Consider the following 21,862-nt stretch of genomic DNA (forward strand, 5'->3'; position numbering starts at 1 on the left):
TGACAAGCAAGTCTGGGGTGTGTATGTGTGTGTGTGTGTGAGAGAGAGAGAGAGAGAGAGAGAGAGAGAGAGAGAGAGAGAGAGAGAGAGAGAGAGAGAGAGAGAAACACTCGCCACTCGCGTGTGCTTGTACTTTATAAGCTAGCCCGGCCCCCCAAAGCGAGAGGACAGATTTGGGTCAAAGCCCTGCCTGCCACTGCCCATACCATGTGGGCTGATAGGGAAGTGACAGGCCTTGCTGACATCTGCTTTTTCAGAAGACAGATACAAGACTCAACACTGTTCATGTCACAAAGTAAAGGGTCAATAAAACGTGCTGAATTGATCAAAGGCATCACACCTAACACTCCACACACAAGAGAAGAAACGTCAGCCTTCCGTGTGAAATTTGCCCCTCCAGAAACTGAAGAGTGTCCATAAAATCCCTAGTGCCTGAAAAACACCCCCAAAGCACCAGTCTGTTCTCAGAAGCACTGGCATTACAATTACAGATTACAGATGACACTGCAAAGGCCAATGTATTTGGAGGCAGGGTGAGATAGCGAGGGAGCAGACCTACAGAGAGCCTGACGATGAGGAGCTGGGTTGTGGACATACCGCCACCACCTGGTAGAACCCATGAATAGGTACCCACAGACAGGCCCTGCCTGGGAGATGTCTATAAGAACCCAAGGGGGCTGTGGGCCTGGAGTGCAGGGTGTTTCTTCGACCAGAGCCTCCTTCAGGCAGGCTCTGTGCTTGGTAAGGAATGCTGTGTGATTCCTTTAGCTGTCTGGCTTCAGTGCCTGCTAGGGATGGCTGTGGCCAGATCATTTTTAAAATTTATTATATATATTTTTGTGCCAATACAGTATTATGTCTTAAACTCAAAATCTTGAGCTCTTATTCACTTTCCTTTTGTTCATGGCAGGTGCTCCTCCATTCCAGCTGTTCCTCCAGCTTCACATTTTGTTAGTTTATTAGAGGTGGGAGTCTCATTGACTTTAATGTCTAGGCTGGCTTTGAACTGTGAACCTCCATGCCCCCGCCTCCTGATTTGCTAAGGATTGCCAGCATTATATCCCAGTGGTACCAAGCTACACCTTTCTTTTGAGGAGGGGGCATGGCAGGTGTATTGAACCAGGCAGGGACATAGAGAAGTTTCCTACAGCCCACAGACACTCCTCCTCCCAGCATGGCAGCCCTCCTTCCAGCTGACAGCCCCAGGGGTATGTGCAGCCTTGCTAAGAGCAGTCTCCTCACCGGAGGGCAGATTGTAATCCACTTTGGGAAAAAGAAATCCCAAACAAAAACACCAGGCTGTCAATTCTGCCCAGCAAGGTAATGTGGAACATCAATATTTCATGTGGTTACAATTTCCTCTCCTGTGTAGAGCCTGTCAGTTATGCAGTGATGGCCTACACAGGTTCCTATTCCATTTCTGCCTTGAGTGCAGCATCGTAGGATCCAGACAGTGGGAAATGATCAGAACCCTGGGAACCCCGATCCCTCAAAACAGAGCCCAAGATCTCTGTGCTGTATCGGGGTGTTCGGGCACTAGTCTGGGCAGAAACGTCAAGTCAAACTTCTCTAAAATAAGAATTTAAAAAAAAAGACTAGAACTCTAAATCAAATGATAGAGCAGCAACCAAACAAGCAGTAGGCCCTGAGTTCAAACTCCAATCATAGCAGTGGGGGGAAAAAAAAAACCTTGGAAGTTTTGTCTGTGTAACAGTCTTGACTTGGTTCTAAGAGCTGTAATAAGGAATGTCTAAAATCCATCAGGTAAAGTACTTAGTGCCAAGCCTGGAACACAGCATGTGCTTCAAATTGATACTGGTTATTATTATGCTAAATCACCAAGTAATGATGGTGATTTTTTTTTTTTTTAAGCAGTCTTGAGCAAATTTGTGTGTGGAGTGGCGTGGTGGCGCCGCCTGGTGGTCATAGTTAAGAACTTCAGTATAATGTAGCTTGGTCTAAGCAGAAAAGTTCATCAGCCAAACTGGGCTTTAGAGCCCACAGTGGACTTGAATGGAATTCTGATGTCACAGGCAGGAAACCCCCATCACTGCCCGCCACTTTTGGTCTCCATGTTCAACCCTGTCCCCAACTGGTGTGTAGTGAGAGTTTTCCTCAGCTTTTAGGGGTACAGATTTTAGGGGTGTAGACTGATGAGTTTTGGTGTTTGCCCCATCCACTTCCCATCCTATTCAAGGTAGACAGTATTTTCACCATCCTAGAAACTCTTCTACTCCTCCACCCTGAGGTTAATCTGTTTCTCACTCTACTTTTGCTTTTTTCTAAAATTTCATGATCAACAGAAATGTGACAGCATCATTTCAGCTCCACAATTCCAAGGCAGGGGAGAGGGGGAGGAACTCGTTTAGGTACAAATTAGTAATCCCACAAAGCCAGACGCACTCTTACCTACGTTTCCTCAAGATGGAAGAATGTTCCAACATGGCAGGGGAGGGAATGTGACACGAGCTTCATAGCTGCTTTTTGCTGATCCCCTACTTGGGCCCACAGATTAACTAAAGGGTATACAAGCAAGGCATGCGGCCTCCTCCACTTAGCCTTTATGGTTCTTGTCCTGAGCCATTCTTCCCTTGAGTTACTTTGCAGCCAGCTGAAAGCCAGTAAGTCATGGACAGGAGACTGGACCATTACTCTGCCAGTGTCAGAGATTCCTATTGTAACGACCAGTCCTAAGGCAATAACTGACGCTCCTGATGTCTTCCAGCCCACGGGAGCACTCCTGGGACTCCGCCCCTAGTTCTTCCTCTATTTAAACCTGTAGCTCACGCATGTACCTCAAAGAGGGCTGGAGATGAACTGATGCCGCTTGCTGCCAGCTGCCTCTGCCACACCGCGAATCTTCTTTGCTCCTGAACTCTGAAAATACCCTATTGGTGTTTGGTGTACTTTCAGACTACTCTGTCTGTCTGTCTGTCTGTCTGTCTATCATAATGTATTTGAAGTGATCATTGGAGGTATAGCTTTTATTAGCACCACAAATAATAATGAATCTCCTTTTTCTTCCATTCCTCATAGCCTCTTTTTTGGGGTGGGGGGAGAGATAGCAGTATACTGGGACCTGCACTCTACCACTTGAGCCACACCTCCACTTCTGGCTTTTTGCTGGTTAACTGAAAGTCTCAAAGACTTTTTTCCCAGGCTCACTAGAATTATAGGTATGAAGTACAAGCACTCATCCCGCCATGTCTCTTAATTCAGTTAGGAGCTCCTGGAGTTTGGCCTGCAGGTGTTAAACTCTATAGTTCCGGGCCTGCTTCTTTCACTTAGCATCCACCCGGGTTGTTGTCTGCCATTCATTCCATATTGATGAGTGGGACTCCGTTGTAATGGCAGAGCACAATTTGTTTTCCTCCAATTCCGCTGAGAGTCATGTGTGTTGCTGGGTTTTGGCAGTGATGCCTGAAGCTGTTGGGAACACGCTCACACCAGTCTTTGCAGACATATGTTTTCAGTTGTGTTGAGTAAACACGTGGGAGTGGACATGCTGGATCTGGGGATGGTTTGCATGCTTAGCTTCAAACAAAAAACAAAAATCCTGCCGAAAATGTCCAAAATGGGTGGACAAGCGAGAGGTAGACAACGCATCCTGACTCCTCATCCTCTGACCTTTCCAAACCGCATGACTTAATTGGCTAGGGCAGGAGTATAGACCAGAAGCAAAGGGCGAATTTGGGAAGGTATCCTGTCCTGGCTGCCTGGCCTCCCAAGCCACAGAGCTTCTGGGGAGCCAGCACCCCCCAACCCTCCACCCAACAAAAAGAAATTGAATTTCATTCAGGAAGGAAGGCTAGGGATGTTAATCTGTTAGCAGAGGGAGAGGGAATGACAGAAAGATGGCCTCGCCCGCCTGGCCTTCACGTCTTTCCCTTGGAGATGAAGCATCCCCCGTGCTGCTCCAACAGCTCACCCCACAGCCCAGAATGGCCTCCTAGCCGCCAAAGTGCTCCCCAGTTCCTACCTCCTGTCTCCCATCTACCGCCAAAGGAGGTTCAATGTCAGCGGCTTAAGTCGTGCCCCGTGTTTCACAAGTACCCACTTTCCGCGTGGGCCTGTGGATGTCCAGTGAGTATCTGAGAACAGAATGAAAATGACATCTGCCCGGTGCTGGTGGCTCACGCCTGCTCATCCTAGCTACTAAGGAAGCTGGGATCTGAGGATCAAAGGTCAAAGCCAGTACAGGAAGGAAAGTCCTTGAGACTCCACTAACTTACTCAGAAAAGGCCAGAAGTAGCACCATGGCTTATGTGGTAGACCACTAGCCTTGAGCACAAAAAGGCTCAGGCTGAGTTCAAGGAGCAGGACCAGCAAAAATAAGAATAATAAAAAATGGTGCCACCTCCTTACATCTATCTCCTTTGCCCAGAGCCATTCTCACCTGCAGGCCCCTGGGATACCAGGAACAACTGATGCGTAAAGACCTTGTGGCAAGAGTCAAATCTACCCATTCCCCTCACCAAGCAGCCAAGACCCTCACAGGCCTCCTGACCCATCCCGAGAGACGTTCCCCAGACCTGCACGGCTGCACTGTCCATGTTTCCTGCATGCCCATGTCCCCTGCTTCCAGAGGGATCTTTCTTCTCTGTGGAATTTGAGAGCTCATGTCAGCATCATTGAAGACAGAGCTGAGGACACAGGTCCTCCTGCTTTAGTGGCCCGGAGTCCAATTCCTTCTGGATGTCACTGACTTTCCTTCCCATTTGGTTTTGGATGAATGCCTGCACTTGTTTGCAATCCTCAAGCCAGGCCTCTGGCCAAGGGGACATATTCCTCACTCTTTCTAATCCCATCAAGAGTTGTGGAGACACTCTGCTGCCCCTGGTCTTCAGAATAGCCGGCAGAACCCGGCCTCGCCCTGCCCTCCAGCCAGCCTGGGCCCACAAGCAGATGCCACAATCTGCCAACCGTGAACAAACACAGGTTTATTATTGCACAGATTCAGCATCCTGAACCCAACCCCAGCCCCAAACCATGTCCAACAGCTCTGATAGCCACAGGCATGCCTCCAGTACGGGACTAGGCCCCTAGCCCCAGAGCAATGGTCTCAGAGCTGAGACCTGGAGCCTATCAGCTGTGGGCAGCCCCTCATCATCCTCTTATTTCCTGGAAGCAGAGACCAAAGCCAGAGTCTGCGTGTGCTCATGCTCAGCAGCAGCTCCTCTCCTCCCCTCTCCTCTCCTCTCCTCTCCTCTCCTCTCCTCTCCTCTCCTCATGGCTTACACAAAGCCCCGCAGGGCTGGAAAGAAGTGGGAGGGGCAGCTTCTGTGGACTGGGAATGGGGGAAACTGGCCCCAAACACTGGGGTCCTGAACTGTCCAGGGGCAATTGGCGAACCTGGCCTCTATCACTAGCCCTTGGTGTCCCAGAGAAACAAAGGCAGAACAGCAGCCACTCCCTCCAGCTCAGCCTGCCTGCCAGCCACAGCTCCCTCTTTCCTTCTCCAGGCTTGAAGAGTCTGGAAGTCCTTTTCCTCCATCCTCCACCCTCATGCCACCACTGGCAAGCCTGAGGGCCTAGAAACTGCGTGGTACAAACCTCTTCAAGTGAGGTTCATGCAAGCGTCATCTTCCACCAAGCAAGTCAAGGGGCCTCATTACTGCCCAGGCTTCACCAACCAGGTGCCCGGACCTGCTCCACTCTTTCCTGCGAAATGAGTGTCTCCAGCACCTGCCTGGGAAAATCAGCCCAGGAACCTCTGCCTGGGCTTCCAAGAGCTTCCATGCCCTGCTCCCATGAGCCTGGGATGGTACTGGTACCGGAAGAGGATATGTGGATTCCAGGAAGCTGCAGGCTTGGGGCTCTCATACAGCACCTGGCTATACCTCACCCATATTCCAGCCTGTTCTAGTCCATCCATAGCCTGTCTCAGTGACTTCCCAGCCAGACTCTTTATGCCCCAGGCCTCACTGCTCTAATTGGCTAGAAAGGCTGCTCACAGCACTGATGGGAAGAGGCAGAGCACTGCATGCTGGGATATTCCATTGCGCTGTTCCACTTCTTCTGCCACTTTCTAGATCATCTGTGGGCCAGGTACAGTGTTGGCTGGAAGAGGCTGTATGGCTTCCTGAGTAGTCTCCAGCCACCTGCTAAAGGATTCAATCAACGTAGGGGTGAGGTAGTAGGAAGAGGGCGCAATTTAATATTACTATCTGGCTTGGGTACGTTCTCTCTGGCTTGGGTACACACAGAAGGCAGGGGAGGGGGTGGTGAGGAGTGAGGCGAGAGCGTGGACACGGATGAGGGACAGGAGGAGATTGGGAGGCTTGAGAAACCAAGGCTCTTCCTAGGGGCTTCTCCAGCCTCTGGGCAGCGCTTCTGGAAGGTTCTCAGAACTTCTCTTCTTCTGGCACTCCACTCCCCAGCACAGACCCACAGCAGGCCTTTTGCAATGCCGGACACATGGCTGGGAGCAGGCACCTGGGCTCCAGGGGCAGAATCCGGTCCTCCTGCCTGGCATTACAAAAAGAAAAAGAAAACCAAGGGAAAAGGTGCATCCTGGGGCCGTCTGTGGAACTCCTGCTGCTGCAGAGACAGCAACTGGTTCAGAGGAGGAGGGGAGAAAGGTGGGGACCCCAGGGCTAAGCCACAGCAGGGCCCAGGCTTGAGGCCCTGACCCTCTGGAGCAAGGTCCTGGCCAAGCTCCTGATGCTCCATGAGAGCAGAGAGGCAGGCCTGGACTCCACTCATCCCTCCCGCCCCCCTCCTCCCTCCCCTCCCGCCCCAGCTGATTTTCACCACGTTCAGGACTCAGAAAGTCCATGCTGCACCCTAAAATGGGGCGAGGGCCTCTCCCCCTGACTCCTGCCCAGCCCAGCCCCACCCGCACCCCAGCTCCACCATGGGGAGAAGGTGGAGATTCAGTGGGCTGCAGTGGGAGCGCGGAAGGGCGTGAGAATGGCGCCCAGAGAGGAAAGCCTGCGGTGCAGGGGGACACCCGGCCCGCACAGAGGGCGTCTCCTCACCCTGAGGGGAGGCTCAGGTCAGGAGGTGGACGAAGAGGATGGCCAGGCCGATGTTCAGCAGGATCACCATGCAGATGAGGACGGTGTTGGGGACCTGGGGCGGCAGACAGAGGCTGGCTGGGACCCCGAACCCCTCTCCACACCCCCGCCTCAGCACAGAAGCAGGCGGGGGAGGAGCAGAGAAGCTTCTGGAAGGAGCCCCCAAGGACCCATCCTCCATGTGGCTCGCGGCTGGGCCCTGCCCGCAGGGAGAGACACCGAGAGGCCGAAGGACAGCTTGGAAAGCCCCGGGGCGGCCCCGCGTCCGCCTGGCACCCCAGGACGACCTCCCCCTGTGCCCCGACCAGTGGCTACTGGCTCCCAAGCCTCAGGCCGTGGGGTTCGCACACGGGGGCCGGCCCGGAGGGGAGGGCTCGCTGCCGTCTGCGCTCTGGAACCCAGGACCCGGGCGCTGGCTGCGCCCCGCCTCCCCGGGGTCCCCCGAGGCCGGCAGCCTCACCTCCTCCACCTCCACTTCAGCCTCGGCCGCCAGCGCGGCCTCCTTCCGCGCCTTCCTCTTGGCGGCGGCCTTGGTGGAGCCCCGGGGCTCGGCCTTGCGCCCCCGGGCCCTGGGCTCGGCCTTGGGTATGATGGGCTTGGGCTCCAGCCTGGCGGGGGGCTCGGGCGCGGGCTCGGGGGCGCGCGGCGCGGGCGGCGGCTCGGGCGCGGGCTCGGGGGCCGGGGGCGCGGCGGCCGCGGGCTCGTCGTCGTCGGGGGGCAGCGCGGGGGGCCCGGTGCGCACGGCGTAGCTGTGGTAGCCCCGGTACAGCGCCACCTCGGGCTCGGCCGGGGCGGCGGGCGGCGGGCGCAGCGCCTCGATGGCCATGTGCTCCGCGGGGCGCGCGGGGCTGCGGCGGCCCGGGCTCCGGGCGCCCTCGGGCGGCGCGGCGGCGCCCGGCTCCCCGTTCCAGGAGCCCGGGCTCAGCAGGTCGCCCGCGGGCGCCCCGGGTCGGGGCCGCTTGGGCTGCGGGGGCGTGGCGGCCGGGGACGGGGCGGGGGACTTGGCCGGGGCCGGGGCGCCGCCCTCGGGGCGCGGGCTCTCGCGCTCGTGCAGCTGCGGGCTCTCGCGGGCTCGCTCCGGGGCGCCGCGCTCCGGGGGCTCCAGCAGGTTCTCGGCGTTCTCCAGGATCTCCTGCAGCAGCCGGCGCTTCTGGTACTCGGGGCCTGCCAGGGAGGGACGGCACCGCCAGGGTGGGACGCCTGCCGGGGCCGCCACCATCACCCCACCCCATTCTCACCACCCTCGCCCCGCCCCCACGGGGTGGTCATGGACCCGGTGGTTAAACGAACCTGAGCAAGTTCCTAATGGGAATCAACTACTCGTTTTTTGTGTGTTTCATGCGCGTGCCCACTGATCCTCGGGCTTGAACTCGGGGCGCTGTGCTTGAGCTTTTTTGCTCAAGGCCATTTCTCTACCGCTTAAGTCACAGCTCCACTTCCAGCTCGAGGTTCACTGACTTTTCCTGCCCACCTTAGCTTTGAATCCCGACCCTCGGATCTCAGCCTCCCGAGGAGCCAAGAATACAGGTGTGCGCCACTGGCATCTGGCCAGGACCTCGTATTAATTAATATCTCTAAGACATCCGTGGGGCGGTGAACCTCCACTTTACAGAGGAACAGTAAAACCACTTGTCCAGTCACAGAGCACACAGAGAGTAGAAATACTACCATTCAGTGTGGCGCACGCCTCTTCCTATGCCCTCATCTAGTCCTCTAACTACCACAGGAAGGACTGGAAAAGTGCACGGTGGAAGATGATAAGTTCGGTGTCCTCACAATTACTGCTGAAGCTACTACCACCTGATTGCTGCTCTATGTAGCTACCAGCAGGAGGCGCACTGGGTCCAGAAGAGATGAAGGAGAAGGCAGGAGAAGGCTCCTTTCCTAGCTTTACCATCTTAGGTTACTTTAATCCCTGTGTAGCACCCACATCAGTGTTTAAACCACAGTGATACATCACTCACTCTAAAATCCAACACTAACCTCGCCTTCTGGTTTGTACAGCACTGCCACCCTCAGGGTCTGTGTCTCAGCATGGAGTCCCTCCTCACTCAGCTTATCACTTTCTGTACCTTTTTAACCTGCAGCCCTGCCTTCTGGTGTCTGCCTACCTGACCCAAAGCTACCTGGTGCAATGGGTCTCAAAGTAGGGCCCCAGACTGGCAGGGCACCCTGGGTCCTTATTGGCAATGTATGCACTCAGCCCACTGAGCTAGGAAATCATGGGTAGACAGAGCAATCTGGGCCAAATGTGAGACCCACAGACCTGGTTTGGCTCAGGATTGGCTCAAATGACCTCCTGTTCTATGCACCCAGCACAGCGTTAGTCCCACCGTGTGAAATGTAATCACCATGATGAGAATGCAGCCTCTGCCACCAAGTACTACTGTGGGCGTCCAAGATCTAGTCCATGCACAAAAAAGTTGGCGTGAGGATTGTGCCATGGCATAGATCAGGAAGTTGGGGGTCACATATGCAGTCGGTGTATCTCAACCCCCCCTCCATGCTCAACTGTCCTCTTCTTCCCGATTTGGGGTGTGTCCTAGGGCCTGGCACAGCGCCAGTGCTCAGTTAATCTCTACAAACCATTAGGCAGGTGCAGGAAGCCCTTTCGTCCCTTCATCCACCAGCGATCTGTCCCTGGCTCAAAACTTTACCGGCGCCAGCTGTCTGCCTTGCTGAGAGCAGAGAGGAGACAGACTGGCTGGGAAAGGTCTCAGCCACAGCTGAGAATCTCCACAGGAATCCTTGTACCACCCATATCCCTGGTCTGCACGACACCCCACAGCTTCCCAAACTCAAGCATTCGTGACTCAGTTTAAAAACAAAACTTAGGACCCACTCCAGGGAGTGGTCACCCCCTTCCTGACCATCCTACCTGGCTGGTAGAAGTCCGGAGCCAGCTCCCGGGCCAATGTGCGGGCAATGGTGGACTCCTGGTTGGCGGCCAATGCAGCTTGATCTGCAGCCTCAGCTTTGGCCTTGGCATGGCTTGTCCTAAGGAGACAACATGACAAAAGACTTAGTTCTCTGTGTCTCTGATTCTCCTCTTGCAACCCAAAAAGAGACACCCCAGAGACAGCATTATCTCACCTAGGCTATTGATGAGTATCAGGCCATGTGGCCCAAACTTGTGCTTTGTCCAGACTACTTCCTCTACTTTCTAGGCACACAGATAGACTACATTTCCCAGCCTCACTTGCAGTTAGGTGTGGTCAGATGACTGTTCTGGCAATGCATTATAGGGAGACCTGAGGAATGCTAATTCTAGGTCTGGCCTGTGAAACCATTTCTCCTCTTGGATGAATAGAAAAAAGAGCAAGATACCAGAACAGGGTGTTTAACCTCATGTGTCATGGGGAAGCCTGTTGACTCCTTCTCAGAATAATGTTTTAAAATGCACAGAACAGCTGGGAGCTATGGCTCATGTCTATAATCTTTGTTATTCCGGAAGCTGAGATCTGAGGATGGTGGTTCAAAGCCAGTCTGGGCAAGAAAGCTTGTGAAACTCTTGTCTCCAATTAAGCACCAAAAAGTTGGAAGGGGCAATATGGCTCATACTGCTGATGTTAGAACATCAGCTTTGAGCAAAGAAGCTTAGAATCAGTGTCCAGGCCTTGAATTCAAGTCCCACTACTGGCAATAAAATAAAAAGTCATAAAGTGCACTGGTATATTGTCACAGTTCCCAAGATATTAAGGAGGATACACCTATAAGATAATAATGCATGTCCTTTAACACACTAAACAAAATATCTGAGTTTCCTCACTACCATATTAAAAAACTCAGTATAAAAGATATTTCAAGTGTATGTGTCACAATAGTACTATGACATGAAATGTGTTATTTCTACTAGTAACAAAGTCACAGATACTGCTAGTGTGACATGGTTGGCTGCTTATAGCCATTTTTTCGAAGATAATGATAAATTTCACTTCAAAATTGGCAAAATAAATATGCGGCTAGATTTTTCTGTCTAGCAGCCTTTGCCAGGCCTCTCTTACCCCTAAGATCTCCAGCTGAGGCCTTGCCCTTGCTCAGCTCATTCTGGGTTCTGATCTTTCTTGCTTCTGCTTCTCTCTCCTGACAGTCTTTCCCCAGCACACCACATGTTCAAGAATCCCTTCCTCGAGCCCTGTTGGTGAGGACTCAGTGCTGACACACCATTCAAGTTCATGGACGTCCTGAATTCTACCCACAGGACATCCTCTGAGCTCCACCGAAGAGATGTGAAGTGACCCTGAAAATGACTGCAGAGTGCAGACTCCCCTCCCACGGCCCCACACTGTAAGAACAAACTTTAGACATTCATTACGCTGAGCACTTAAGATAGGAGATGTTTTTGGCCACCATCTTGTCAGGCTAGATGAACAGAAGCACATACCCACAACAACAACAACACAACAGCAGCAGTGGCTCTGCTTACAAACAGGCCAGACACAGTTCTCGATTGCCCCAAGTAACCATCCCAATACTCTAGGAAGCTAGTGCTGCTATTTTCCCTATTTTACATACAAGGAAACTGAGGCATATACAGATATCTTGCCCAAGGTCACAGGGTCATGAAATCCAAGACTTAGGTGATGTTCGGGTTTTGAACTCAGGGTCTCACACTTGCTACCACTCAAGCCACACACCTTTAGCGCCAAGGAGTTTGGTTTTGGACCCGAACCCAAACCAAGTTCGATTGAGCCATGTTCTGCTGTGCCATACATGGCTAGGAGCTGAGGATCCAGCTTACAAGGTGAAGAAGCCATGGTTTTAGGATTGAAGCCAAGGCATTCTGGGATTAGAGCTGTGCCCTTCCCACAGGCTGGACTTCCACAGAGCAAGGAAGAGGGGAGTCAGATTTCAAACCTCCCAAGCCACCATAGCTCATTACTAATTACTGCAGGAAAGAATGCTCAGGAGAAGGGCCACCCAAAGCCCCCAGGCACAGACACCAGGCACGTACCACAGTGGGACAGTGTGTGTGTCTGGCAGTAGGAAGCACGGGAAAGATAAGAGCCAGCCCTGCATTGCCATTTTGCTTCTGCTTCAAGGTCTAGATGTGGTAAGTTAGACATTCAGATACTAAAACTCTCGGCAATTGAAATAAATCCTATTTTAATTTAATATTCATTCTGTGTGTGTGTGTGTGTGTGTGTGTGTGTGTGTGTGTGTATACATGTGCACATACAAGTGCATGCTAGGCTTGAACTCAGGCTCTGGGTACTATCCTTGAGCTTTTCTTGCTCAAGGCTAGTGCTCTACCATTGAGACATAAAGCCATTTCTGGCTTTTTCTTATTCATTTTTTAAAGAGATAATCTCATGGACTGGGCTGGGGTTTTTTTGTTTTTTTGTTTTTTTGGGTTTTTTTGCCAGTCCTGGGCCTTGAATTCAGGGCCTGGGCATTATCCTTGGGCTTTCTCAAGGCTAGAACCCTACCACTTGAGCCACAGCACCATTTCTGGCTTTTTTATTTTTTTTCCTATGTATGTGGTACCAAGGAATCAAGCCCAGACTGGGGTGGTTTTGAACCACAGTCCTCATATCTCAGCCTCCTGAATCACAAGTTGTTAGGCTTAGAGGCATGAGCTACCGTAAGCACCCAGTGTAAAGTTACTGTTTGGGTTGGAGCTGTGGGAGAGAGGGAAAGGAGAGGATAAAAGAAGTGACTGTGGTCAAAATACTTTCCGAGTGTGTGTGTGTGTGTGTGTGTGTGTGTAACAGATCAATGGATTTTGTTGAGCTGAGAAGATGGGGAGGTAGGGGACAGAGAGAGGTGGAGAGGTGTGTCTGATCCAAGTACATGGTAAACACTCATGGACCTGTCAGAATGAGGCTCCAGCATACACTTCACTGATGCTAAGAAAAATGTTTTTAAAATGCAAGAGCCCATCATCAATGAGCAAACTGATGAGTGTTTTCAAGGCTGGACTGGAACTTGTCCTTGTGACCTCGTTCCTCACCACACATGGGCACTCCCTGCCCTGCGAGGACTTTCGAACCTTGGGTGTATGGCCTTCCCCGCCTTGTGCCTCAGTTTCCTCATGTGTCAAGTGGAGTTGCTGGGAAAGCAGAGGCAGCTTATGAGTGTTTCACTGCTGAGGATGATGGGGATGGTAGAGGAAGAAGAGGGAGGGATGGCAGTCACCAGGCATGGGTCCCCAGGCTCTGTGAGGCCTGCACATGGGTAAAGGGACACAAAGTCCTACAGTTTCAGAGCCACTTCCCTGGAACCTGAAACCCCAGGTGCTGGGAGGAGGGAGCCCGCGGGGAGGCCTCGGCTGGGAAGATGTCCTTTTATGGTCATGTGAGCAGCTGGGAAGCTGGTTTTCTAAGGCCTGGGGGAGCTAAGCTGCCTAGCTTAGACTGGACCCGCCAGGACAAACAGCACCGGGAGAAGCACAAGGCTCTGTCCCACTCCACAGCCCTTGACCTCAAAGGGCTATCTGGATCCCAACCTTCATGCCAGGAATCCTGGTGTTGTCCCAGCTCCTCTGTCTCTGTCTGTCCATCACCCCCTGCAGTCCCTCCTGTTAAGCCCCTCTTGCCCCATCTGTCCCCCACTACCTGCAGCCTTCCTCCCTAGGGAGTCTAGACCAGGGGCCCTGGGTAAAGGGCAAAAGAATTACTATCTTACTATCACCTAGAAGCCACCACTTCAATCCAGTGCCACTTCTGGTGCCCAGCCCACACCCAAGCTACCAGATTCTCAGGTTCCACCTGCCCTAGTCTTAGTGACTCAGAATGGGAGGGCCAGCCCTGAACCTGCTTCCTCAGCTCTCCAGACTTGGCTGCGAACTGCAATTCGGAGAGGAGACAGAGAGGAGGCTCTGCTTCTTCTTGGCTGTTTCCAGCCTGCACAACTCCCTCTTCTCTCCTCCCCTCCCCCCCCCCAGCTCCTCCTCACCACCACCCCTGGAGCCTTGCATGGTTTTCTTTAAGCACCAACATCCCTTCCTGAGCCTGTGCCCTGCTAGGAACTGCAGGTACTGCTCCTTCTCATGGCACACCTACGTGGTGAAGCTGAGGCCTCTCAGTGAGACGTTCCTAGGAAGGCTCTGAGCCTGCTTGGGAGGTGGGGGAGAGGAGAGCGGTAACTGGGGTGAGGGGAGGGGCCAGAAAAAGCCACTCTTCTTCATGGCCTTTGGATTGTCTTTCGTCAGGGCTGGTGATTCTGAGATGTGGCAGGGCATTCAACCAATGGAACTACTACTACAAGAAGTAACTACAGGGGCCGGGAGTTTGGCCTAGTGGTTAAAGTGCTTGCCTAGCATGCATAAAGACCCAGGTTCAATTCCTCGGTACCACATACATAGAAAAAAGCTGGAAGTGGTGCTGAGGCTCAAGCGGTAGAGCTCTAGCCTTGAGAAAGTCCAAGGACAGTGCTCAGGCCCTGAGCTCAAGCCCAGGACTGGAAAAATAAAAAAAAGAAGTAACTACAAGCACCATCACACCACCATCACCACCACCACCACCATCACACCATCATCACCACTACCATCACCACCATCATCCCATCATCACAACACCACCACCACCACCATTATCACCACCATCACCACCACCATCACCACCATCACCACCATCACCACCACCACCTAGGCCTGCTTTCCTCACCCTGAGGCACTTAGCTACTTGGTTATAACCAACCTTGCTTCCCAATTACCTCTACCAGTCACTGATGGCTTCACGGGGCCAAAAATGGGACTCACTTGAACTCTAGGCCTAACTTGGCTATCCCCTCCCTCCATGTTCCCAGCCTTCAAGGGACCTGCCCAAGACCCTGTCTACACATTAGGAACGTGAGGAACTGTCCACCATGACAGGAACCTTTCTGGGCACTGTGGACTTGGCAGCAAGCAGAGCATCCCCACCTTCTAGTTGCAGCTCCATCCTCGTGCGGGGCAGATGAGTAAACACAACCCACTGTAGCACCTCAGCTAAGATGGTGCATTCCCATGACTGGACAAGAGTAGTGTATTGTGACACATGAAAGTTGTATGAAACTCAGATTTCAGTGTCCATATCAAGTTTTATTAGAACCTAGCCACTGTCGTTAGTTTATATACTGTCTGGAGTTAGGCAGTTGCTATAGAGACCCACGGGTGAGCAAAAGCAAAAGTATTTCTCATCTGCTACCCTCTCTTTTAATACATTCACTCAACAAATGCTTCTTCCATTAGTAATATTAACGGCATTAGCCAGGCACCATTGGTTTACGCCTGCCATCCTATGTAATCAGTGCATTGAGATATGAGAACCGCTGTGCAAACGCAGCCAGGCACAAGCGTGTGTGAGACACTCATCTCCAATTAGCCACTAAAAAGCTGAAAGAAGCAGCTGTGGTTCAACGTGTAAAGTGATAGCCTGGAACAAAAAAGCTCAGGGGCAGCACGTAGGTCCTGAGTTCAAGCCCCAACGCAAGCATGCGTGCGCGTGCACACGTGCGCACGCACGCGCGCACACACAGCTTAACGACATGAGTCCTGGTCATTTGTTGAAATTTTGTGCCCAGCTGTGCTGGGCCTCTCTGCCAGACATGGCCAACACAATACTGAGCCCTGGTGTGCAGCTGCAGCTGGACATGACTGGAGCCACCTTGGTCATAACTGCCATCTTGCCATTCAGACGACATTGACATGCATCCCAAGCCCTACAGGACACACGTGTCATGAAGCGTCCACTGAGCTTATTGCACTGGCCACCAAAGATGGGGCCCTATTCTAGCACACGAATAGCTTTTGAGAAAGGCCAGGTACACACTGGTGGTTGAGGCCCACCTTCGTGTAGCTCAGCGTATGAACTGTTTCCTGCCATGCGTGGGTAAAGACATCTTTTTGCCTTGCTGTCACCCAGGGGAAGCTTCTGTTTGGGAGTCTCTAGGAAGGGACCCCTGTACTATCCTGTATGCCTGCCTCCGGTGAGTCTCACAGGACCTCCCGTCCAATCCACAGTCTGCTGGTTAATTCTCCCTGGACACACTCCGTCAATGTCACCCAGCTGCCTGGGCCCTCAGGGCCTCCCTGCTGGGGCAGGGCCTCCATTGGCAGAGACCACAGATGGGGATGAACAGGCCTGGGGAGCTTGCAGACAGATGCATTCCTGCCAGACCCACGAGACCACATTTCTGGGAATTAGTGGACGGACAGGAGCTCAGAGCAAGGTCTTTAGAGGACACAGAGGTGTGACGAACAGGACAATTCTGGACCAGCCCTTGACTCTGGTTTTTTCCTATCATTCTGGGCAAATCTAAGTACCCTGAGCCTTAGTCTCCTCTTCTGAGAAATGGTATAACCATAGTTCCTACAGAGAAACGGTACAAAGAGTGTACAGTGGACACTTGTGTGACTCTCAGAGATGTGGCTGGCCACAGAGTAGGCCATCTAAGTGCTGGTCAGGTAAGTAAGAGGCACAGATTTGTGCAGAATCCTGAAAGCACTAAATGTTATTAATCACTCATCCTTCTTTGTGTTGTGCCAATTTGGGGGCTTGAGCCCAGGGCCTGGACACTGCCCCTTAGCTCTTTCACTCAAAATGGGCATTCTAGGGCCGGGAGTTTGGCCTAGTGGTTAAAGTGCTTGCCTAGCACGCATGAAGACCCGGGTTCGATTCCTCAGTACCACATACATAGAAAAAAGCCGGAAGTGGTGCTGAGGCTCAAGTGGTAGAGCTCTAGCCTTGAGAAAGTCCAAGGACAGTGCTCAGGCCCTGAGCTCAAGCCCAGGACTGGCAAAAAAAAAAATGGGCATTCTACCAATTAAACCACAGCTCCATGTCTGGCTTTTTACTAATTAAATGGAGGTAAGAGTTTCACTGGATTTTCCTGTCTGAGCTGCTCTCAAACCATGATCCTCAGATCTCAGCCTCTTGAGTACCTAGGATTACAGGTGTGAGCCCTGGGCACCTGGCTTACTAACTGCTCATTTTAAAATAAAATTAATAATAACAACAATAATAATAATTAATAATAAACCTCCATAGATCAAGAAGCCGATGGAAGGCTTGGAAGACGGGAGTAGAAAGTCAGGCCTGGCTCCAGCCTCCACCCACGGGATGTTTCACATGCCATTATCCTCTTCTCTCCCAAAATAGCCCCTCTCCCCTGCTCAGGCTAGTCAGGACTGTTTCTCTAGCACAGTCATGGCCAGGCTAACCAAGAGAAAGACTACTGGATGTGCAGTCACAGGCCAGAGAGCACTCAAGAGGACACACACAGCAGAGTATGGAGGCATGGGGACAGTCCAGCAGCCCTGGCAGTCAGACTATTCCTCCCTCCACTTGAGGATCCATCCATTTCCATCTGACAAATGTTGGCTGAGCCCTGGCCTATGCTGAGTGCTACAGACCATGAGGCAGGGATGAGACGACACCCCAGCAGGAACCCCTCGCCAGAGGGGTGAAGAAGGGAAACTCAAGTCCAAATCATAGCACCATCAAGTTCTGCACATCTGATGTTTATGCTCCTGCCTCCGTTTGTTCAACAATGAAATGAAGGGAATAATATTCACCTCATCAAATGGCTGGGAGTGTGAAAAGAGATAGTACAAAAGCATTTGGTACAACTGGAGTACTTAATAAATACTAGCTTCCATTATTGTGGATTTTTTTGTTATTACTATAATAAGGCTTAGAAGTATTTCCTTGCAGAATTCTGTCAAACAAGGGGAATATGCTACGTAAACATTATTTTAAGGTTCTCTCATATTGTAGCATGTTCTTATTTTGGGGAGAGTGGTCGGAAATCAATCAAGGGACTTGAAATCTAGGCCTGGGTGCTGTCCCTGAGCTTCAGCTCAAGGCTACCAATCTACCAAGTGAGCCGCAGCACCACTTCCTTTTTTCTGGTGATTGTTTGGAGATAAGAGTCTCAGGTCCTTTTGTGCCCTGGCTGGCTTTGAACCTTGATCCTCAGATCTCAGCCTCCTGAGTAGCTAGGATTACAGGCGTGAGCCACCATGCCCAGCTGCATGTTCCGCTTTATTACCAAGTAATACTCCATCCTGGGATGATCCATCATAGTCCACTTGTTTGCAGTTGATAGAAATTGGGGCTGTTAACCACTTTGGGTTGCTGCGAATCGCGCTGCCGCTGCCGCATGCTTTCTTGTGTGGATGCACATCTCCTGGGTGATCTGGGTCATCTCTAAGAATACAATGGCCAGGTCACAGAGAAACCCATGCCAGACTCTTTTCCAAAGTGGCTGAACCTTCCTACATGTAGCCAGTCCTCTGAGGGTTCCAGGCTTCTCACATCCTTGCTCAGCTCGCTCTCGCTCCCCTTTGCAGTCATAATCATACTAAAGAACAGAGAAGTGGAATCTCACTGTGGTTCGAGGCTACATTTCCCTGATGACTAAAGATTGTGAATACTGCTATGTGTTCAATGGCCCTTTGTACATCTCCCAATAAATGTCTACTCAGATCATTTACATATTTGGGGGTCTTTTTTTCTTTTTGGGGGGGTCCCTCAAAGGTTTGTTTTCTTTTTTCATATATTTGTTATTGTAATTAATAGAAGGGTTACATTATATTCACCAGATAGAAGGTACATTACTTCACAAATATTGATACCCTTTCTCATGTCATGGTCCCCATTTCCCTCCCCCCAAGGGGGGGTCTTTTTTATTATTCAGTTGCAAACATTTTTTTTGTCAGTCATGGGACTTGAACTCTGGGCCTGGACGTTGTTCCTGAGCACTTCAGCTCAAGTCTACCGCCCTACTTCTGGAGCCACAGCCCACTTCCAGCTTTCTAGTGGTTAATTGGAGATAAGAGTCTTGTGGACTTTAATGCCCCGGCTGGCTTTCAACCACAATTCTCAGATCTCAGCCTCCTGAATAGCTAGGATTACAGACGTGAGCCACAATGCCTGGCGCAAACATTCTTTAGTGTACTATAGATATGAGTTTTCAACAGTTCATTATTTTTCTAATTCTATGGATTGACTTTTCATTTTCTTCATGATGCCCTCTGAAGCACAGAAGGCTAAAATTTTAATGAAATAGTCAATATAATTTTTTTTGGCACATGGAATTTTGGGGTCATATCTAAAAAGATTTCTCCTGAACCAAGGTCATAAAGATTTCTTCTTGTATTTTCTTCTACGAGCTTTATAGTTGCAGTTCTGTCACTTATGTCTATGAGCACTGTTTCTAACAAGAGGAGAGCCAGGTGTCGGTGACTCACACCTATAATCCTAGCTACTCAGGAGGCTGAGATCTGAGGATCACGGTTCAAAGCCAGCCAGGGCACTAAAGTCCATGAGACTCTAATCTCCAATTAACCAGAAGTGGTGCTGTGGCTCAAGTGGTAGAGCAGTAGCTTTGAGCTGAAGAGCTCAGGGACAGCACCCAGGCCCAGACTTTAAGCCCGACCACTGACAAGATGAGGAAGAAGAAGGAGGAGGAAGAGGAGGAGGAGGAGAAGGAGGATGAGAGGAAGAAGAAGAGGAGAAAGAGGAGGAGGAAGAAGAGGAGGAAAAGGAAAGATGGAAGGAGGGAAAGAGGAGGAGGAAAGTGAGAAATAGACATTAAGTGAGTTACTCATGACTATTAAAGTGAAAGGCAAGCCATACATGGTCCCTGTTCTGGAAGGATGAGGAGTCTAGGAGGAGAGACATGAAGACGAGGTGAGCAGTGTCGAAAGCAGGGTGACAAAGCTATCTGATGGGTTGCATGGTCACAGAGGTATTTTACTGTTGGTATTTCATAATACATATACAAATAAAATGTATATAAATGTATTTTGTTTCTATATAAGAATATCTTATAAATATCTTAATGAATTATAGAAATGCTTCCCTATATCACTTTCAGACTAACAATTTAATTTTTTTAAGCCACACAAAAAAGCGTACAAATCAGGAGGTGGTGGCCCATGCCTATAAATCTAACTAGTCAAGAGGCTGAGATTTGAGAGTCAAAGCTTGACCCTCAAAGCTGCACAACCTACTACAGTGATAGAGAAAATTCACAGGCAGAAGGCCCAGAGAAGGGGGAGCAGCATTGCAAGTGGGCTGGTCCCCAGTGAACGCGTGTTAGGTGAGTTCTGAGTTTAAGACCCTATACAGAGACAGCCTCCCTCACCTAGAAAATCCAGCTCAAGCCCCTAGGCAAGAAGATGGCTCAGTCTCAGCCCCCAAAGAAGTCTCTGATGAGTTGGGGCAGGGTGGGGGTAGGGATCTTCTCAGCCTAGACAGGAAGCAAAGGCAGGGCGAGCTGGGTTGGCTGTAGACTACCAGCCACGTGACCCACAAGCTCAGCTGATGCTGGGAACCTACAACTGTTACCTTCTATGGCAAATGGTTTGGCAGGGGAGATAAAAATAAATCCCAGGAGGGAAGAGCAGGACCCTGAATGACACAGGCAGGCCCTGATGGTAGTGGCAAGTGTCAGGAGAGGGAGGCAGGGAGGCACGACAGCAGAAGAGCTGGATGATGGCTGGCAGGACGAAGCCATGTGCCCTGGGGATGGGCTACCAACCGACAGTCGCTAGAAGCTGGAGAACAAGACCCAGGCTCGTCCCCCTGCCAGCAGGAACTGGCGCACTGACACCACCGTGACGTTAGCCCAGGAAGGATGCCTGCATGCAGACTCCTGAGCCCAGCGCCGTAACAGAGATGGCATCTGGGCTGCTTGGAGCCACCAAATCGGAGGCCTTTGCTGCGGCTGCAGCAGGGAGCTAAAGCAACGGTGCGGATAAGACAACCTACGCAGAAAATCATGTGTCCAAAGCTCACAACTAGAAAGTGCCAGAGGTGGCTGGAGCTGCAACCCTGGTCCCTGGCACTGAAGCTTTCACTGATGCCCATCGGCTCCCATGCTTCCATTCCTGCCACTTCTCTAGCAGCTGTCATTAGCCAGCAGCCAGCCTCTTTCCCCAGGGATGTGGAGAGGCCCTGCATCTCTGCCACCTGAAGACCACAGAGCTAGCTGTCACCAACTCTACTCCACTCCTCTCCTCAGAGAGGCTGGTCTTGGCTGACTGAAGGACTTGGGCCTTCTGCAACCAGAGCAGAGACAGGAAGGGGTCTGGCCTACATCCAGAAATTGGCTGGCAGAGGGCTTCATAGCAAGGCATAGCAAAAGTCTACCCAGGAGCTCGAGGCACGGCTCTACGAGCACTTGCTTAGCCTAGGCAAGGTTCTGGGTGTGAGGCCCTGGGTTCAATCCCTAGCTCCATGCTAAATAAAATGAACAAACTCTCAACTCTAAAATGACATTTTATCCGTAGCCAAAAGGGTGATTTCTTCATCCTGGCTGGCCCCTTCTTCACACAATATCACCTCTCACATTAAAAATGCCATTTCCTGCCAGGCACCAGTGACTCACGCCTGTAATCCTAACTACTCAAGAGGCTGAGATCTAAGGATCATGGTTCAAAGCCAGCTTGGGCAGGAAAGTCCATGAAACACTTATCTACCAAAAATCCAGAGGTAGAGCTGTGGCTCTAGTAGTAAAGTACTAGTTTTGAACGAAAGAAGCTCAGGGATGATGCCTGAGCTTTGAGTTCGAGCCTCAGGACCAGCACACAAAAGGGGAGAGGGGCTTGGAATGTGGCTTAGTGGTAGAGTGTTTACCTAGCAGGCATGAAGCCCTGGATTCAATTCCTCAGTGCCACATAAACAGAAAAAGCCAGAGGTGGTGGTGTGGCTCAAGTGGGAGAGTGCTAGCCTTGAGCAAAAGAAGCTCAGGGACAGTGCCCAGGCCCAGAGTTAGAGCCCAGGACTGGTGAAAGAGGAAAAAAAAGGGCCTTTCCCACCTTTGCCCTTTAGAATTAGAGTTCTGGGCTTCCTGTCTCACTAGTCCTGCATGCCTGAATATTCTTCACTAACCTCCCAAAACATTACCAACAG

At 51.3% G+C, this 21,862-nt stretch overlaps 1 protein-coding gene across 1 annotated transcript in view; it reads right to left on the bottom strand.

Moving 5' to 3' along the window:
- Positions 1-6,992: 6,992 nt before the first annotated feature.
- Positions 6,993-21,862, bottom strand: part of Jph2 (junctophilin 2) — a 50,941-nt gene continuing 36,071 nt past the window's right edge. The window contains exons 3-5 of the mRNA XM_090352859.1: positions 9,898-10,016; positions 7,480-8,183; positions 6,993-7,074 (exon numbers count right to left, since the gene is read on the bottom strand). Coding sequence (XP_090208985.1) covers positions 6,994-7,074; positions 7,480-8,183; positions 9,898-10,016 — 904 coding nt within the window. The 3' untranslated portion in view covers position 6,993. The remainder of the gene's footprint in view (positions 7,075-7,479; positions 8,184-9,897; positions 10,017-21,862) is intronic.

This window comes from Megascapheus bottae, chromosome 18 (assembly GCF_031878675.1).
Source record: "Megascapheus bottae isolate mThoBot1 chromosome 18, mThoBot2.hap1, whole genome shotgun sequence".
NCBI lineage: Eukaryota > Metazoa > Chordata > Mammalia > Rodentia > Geomyidae > Megascapheus > Megascapheus bottae.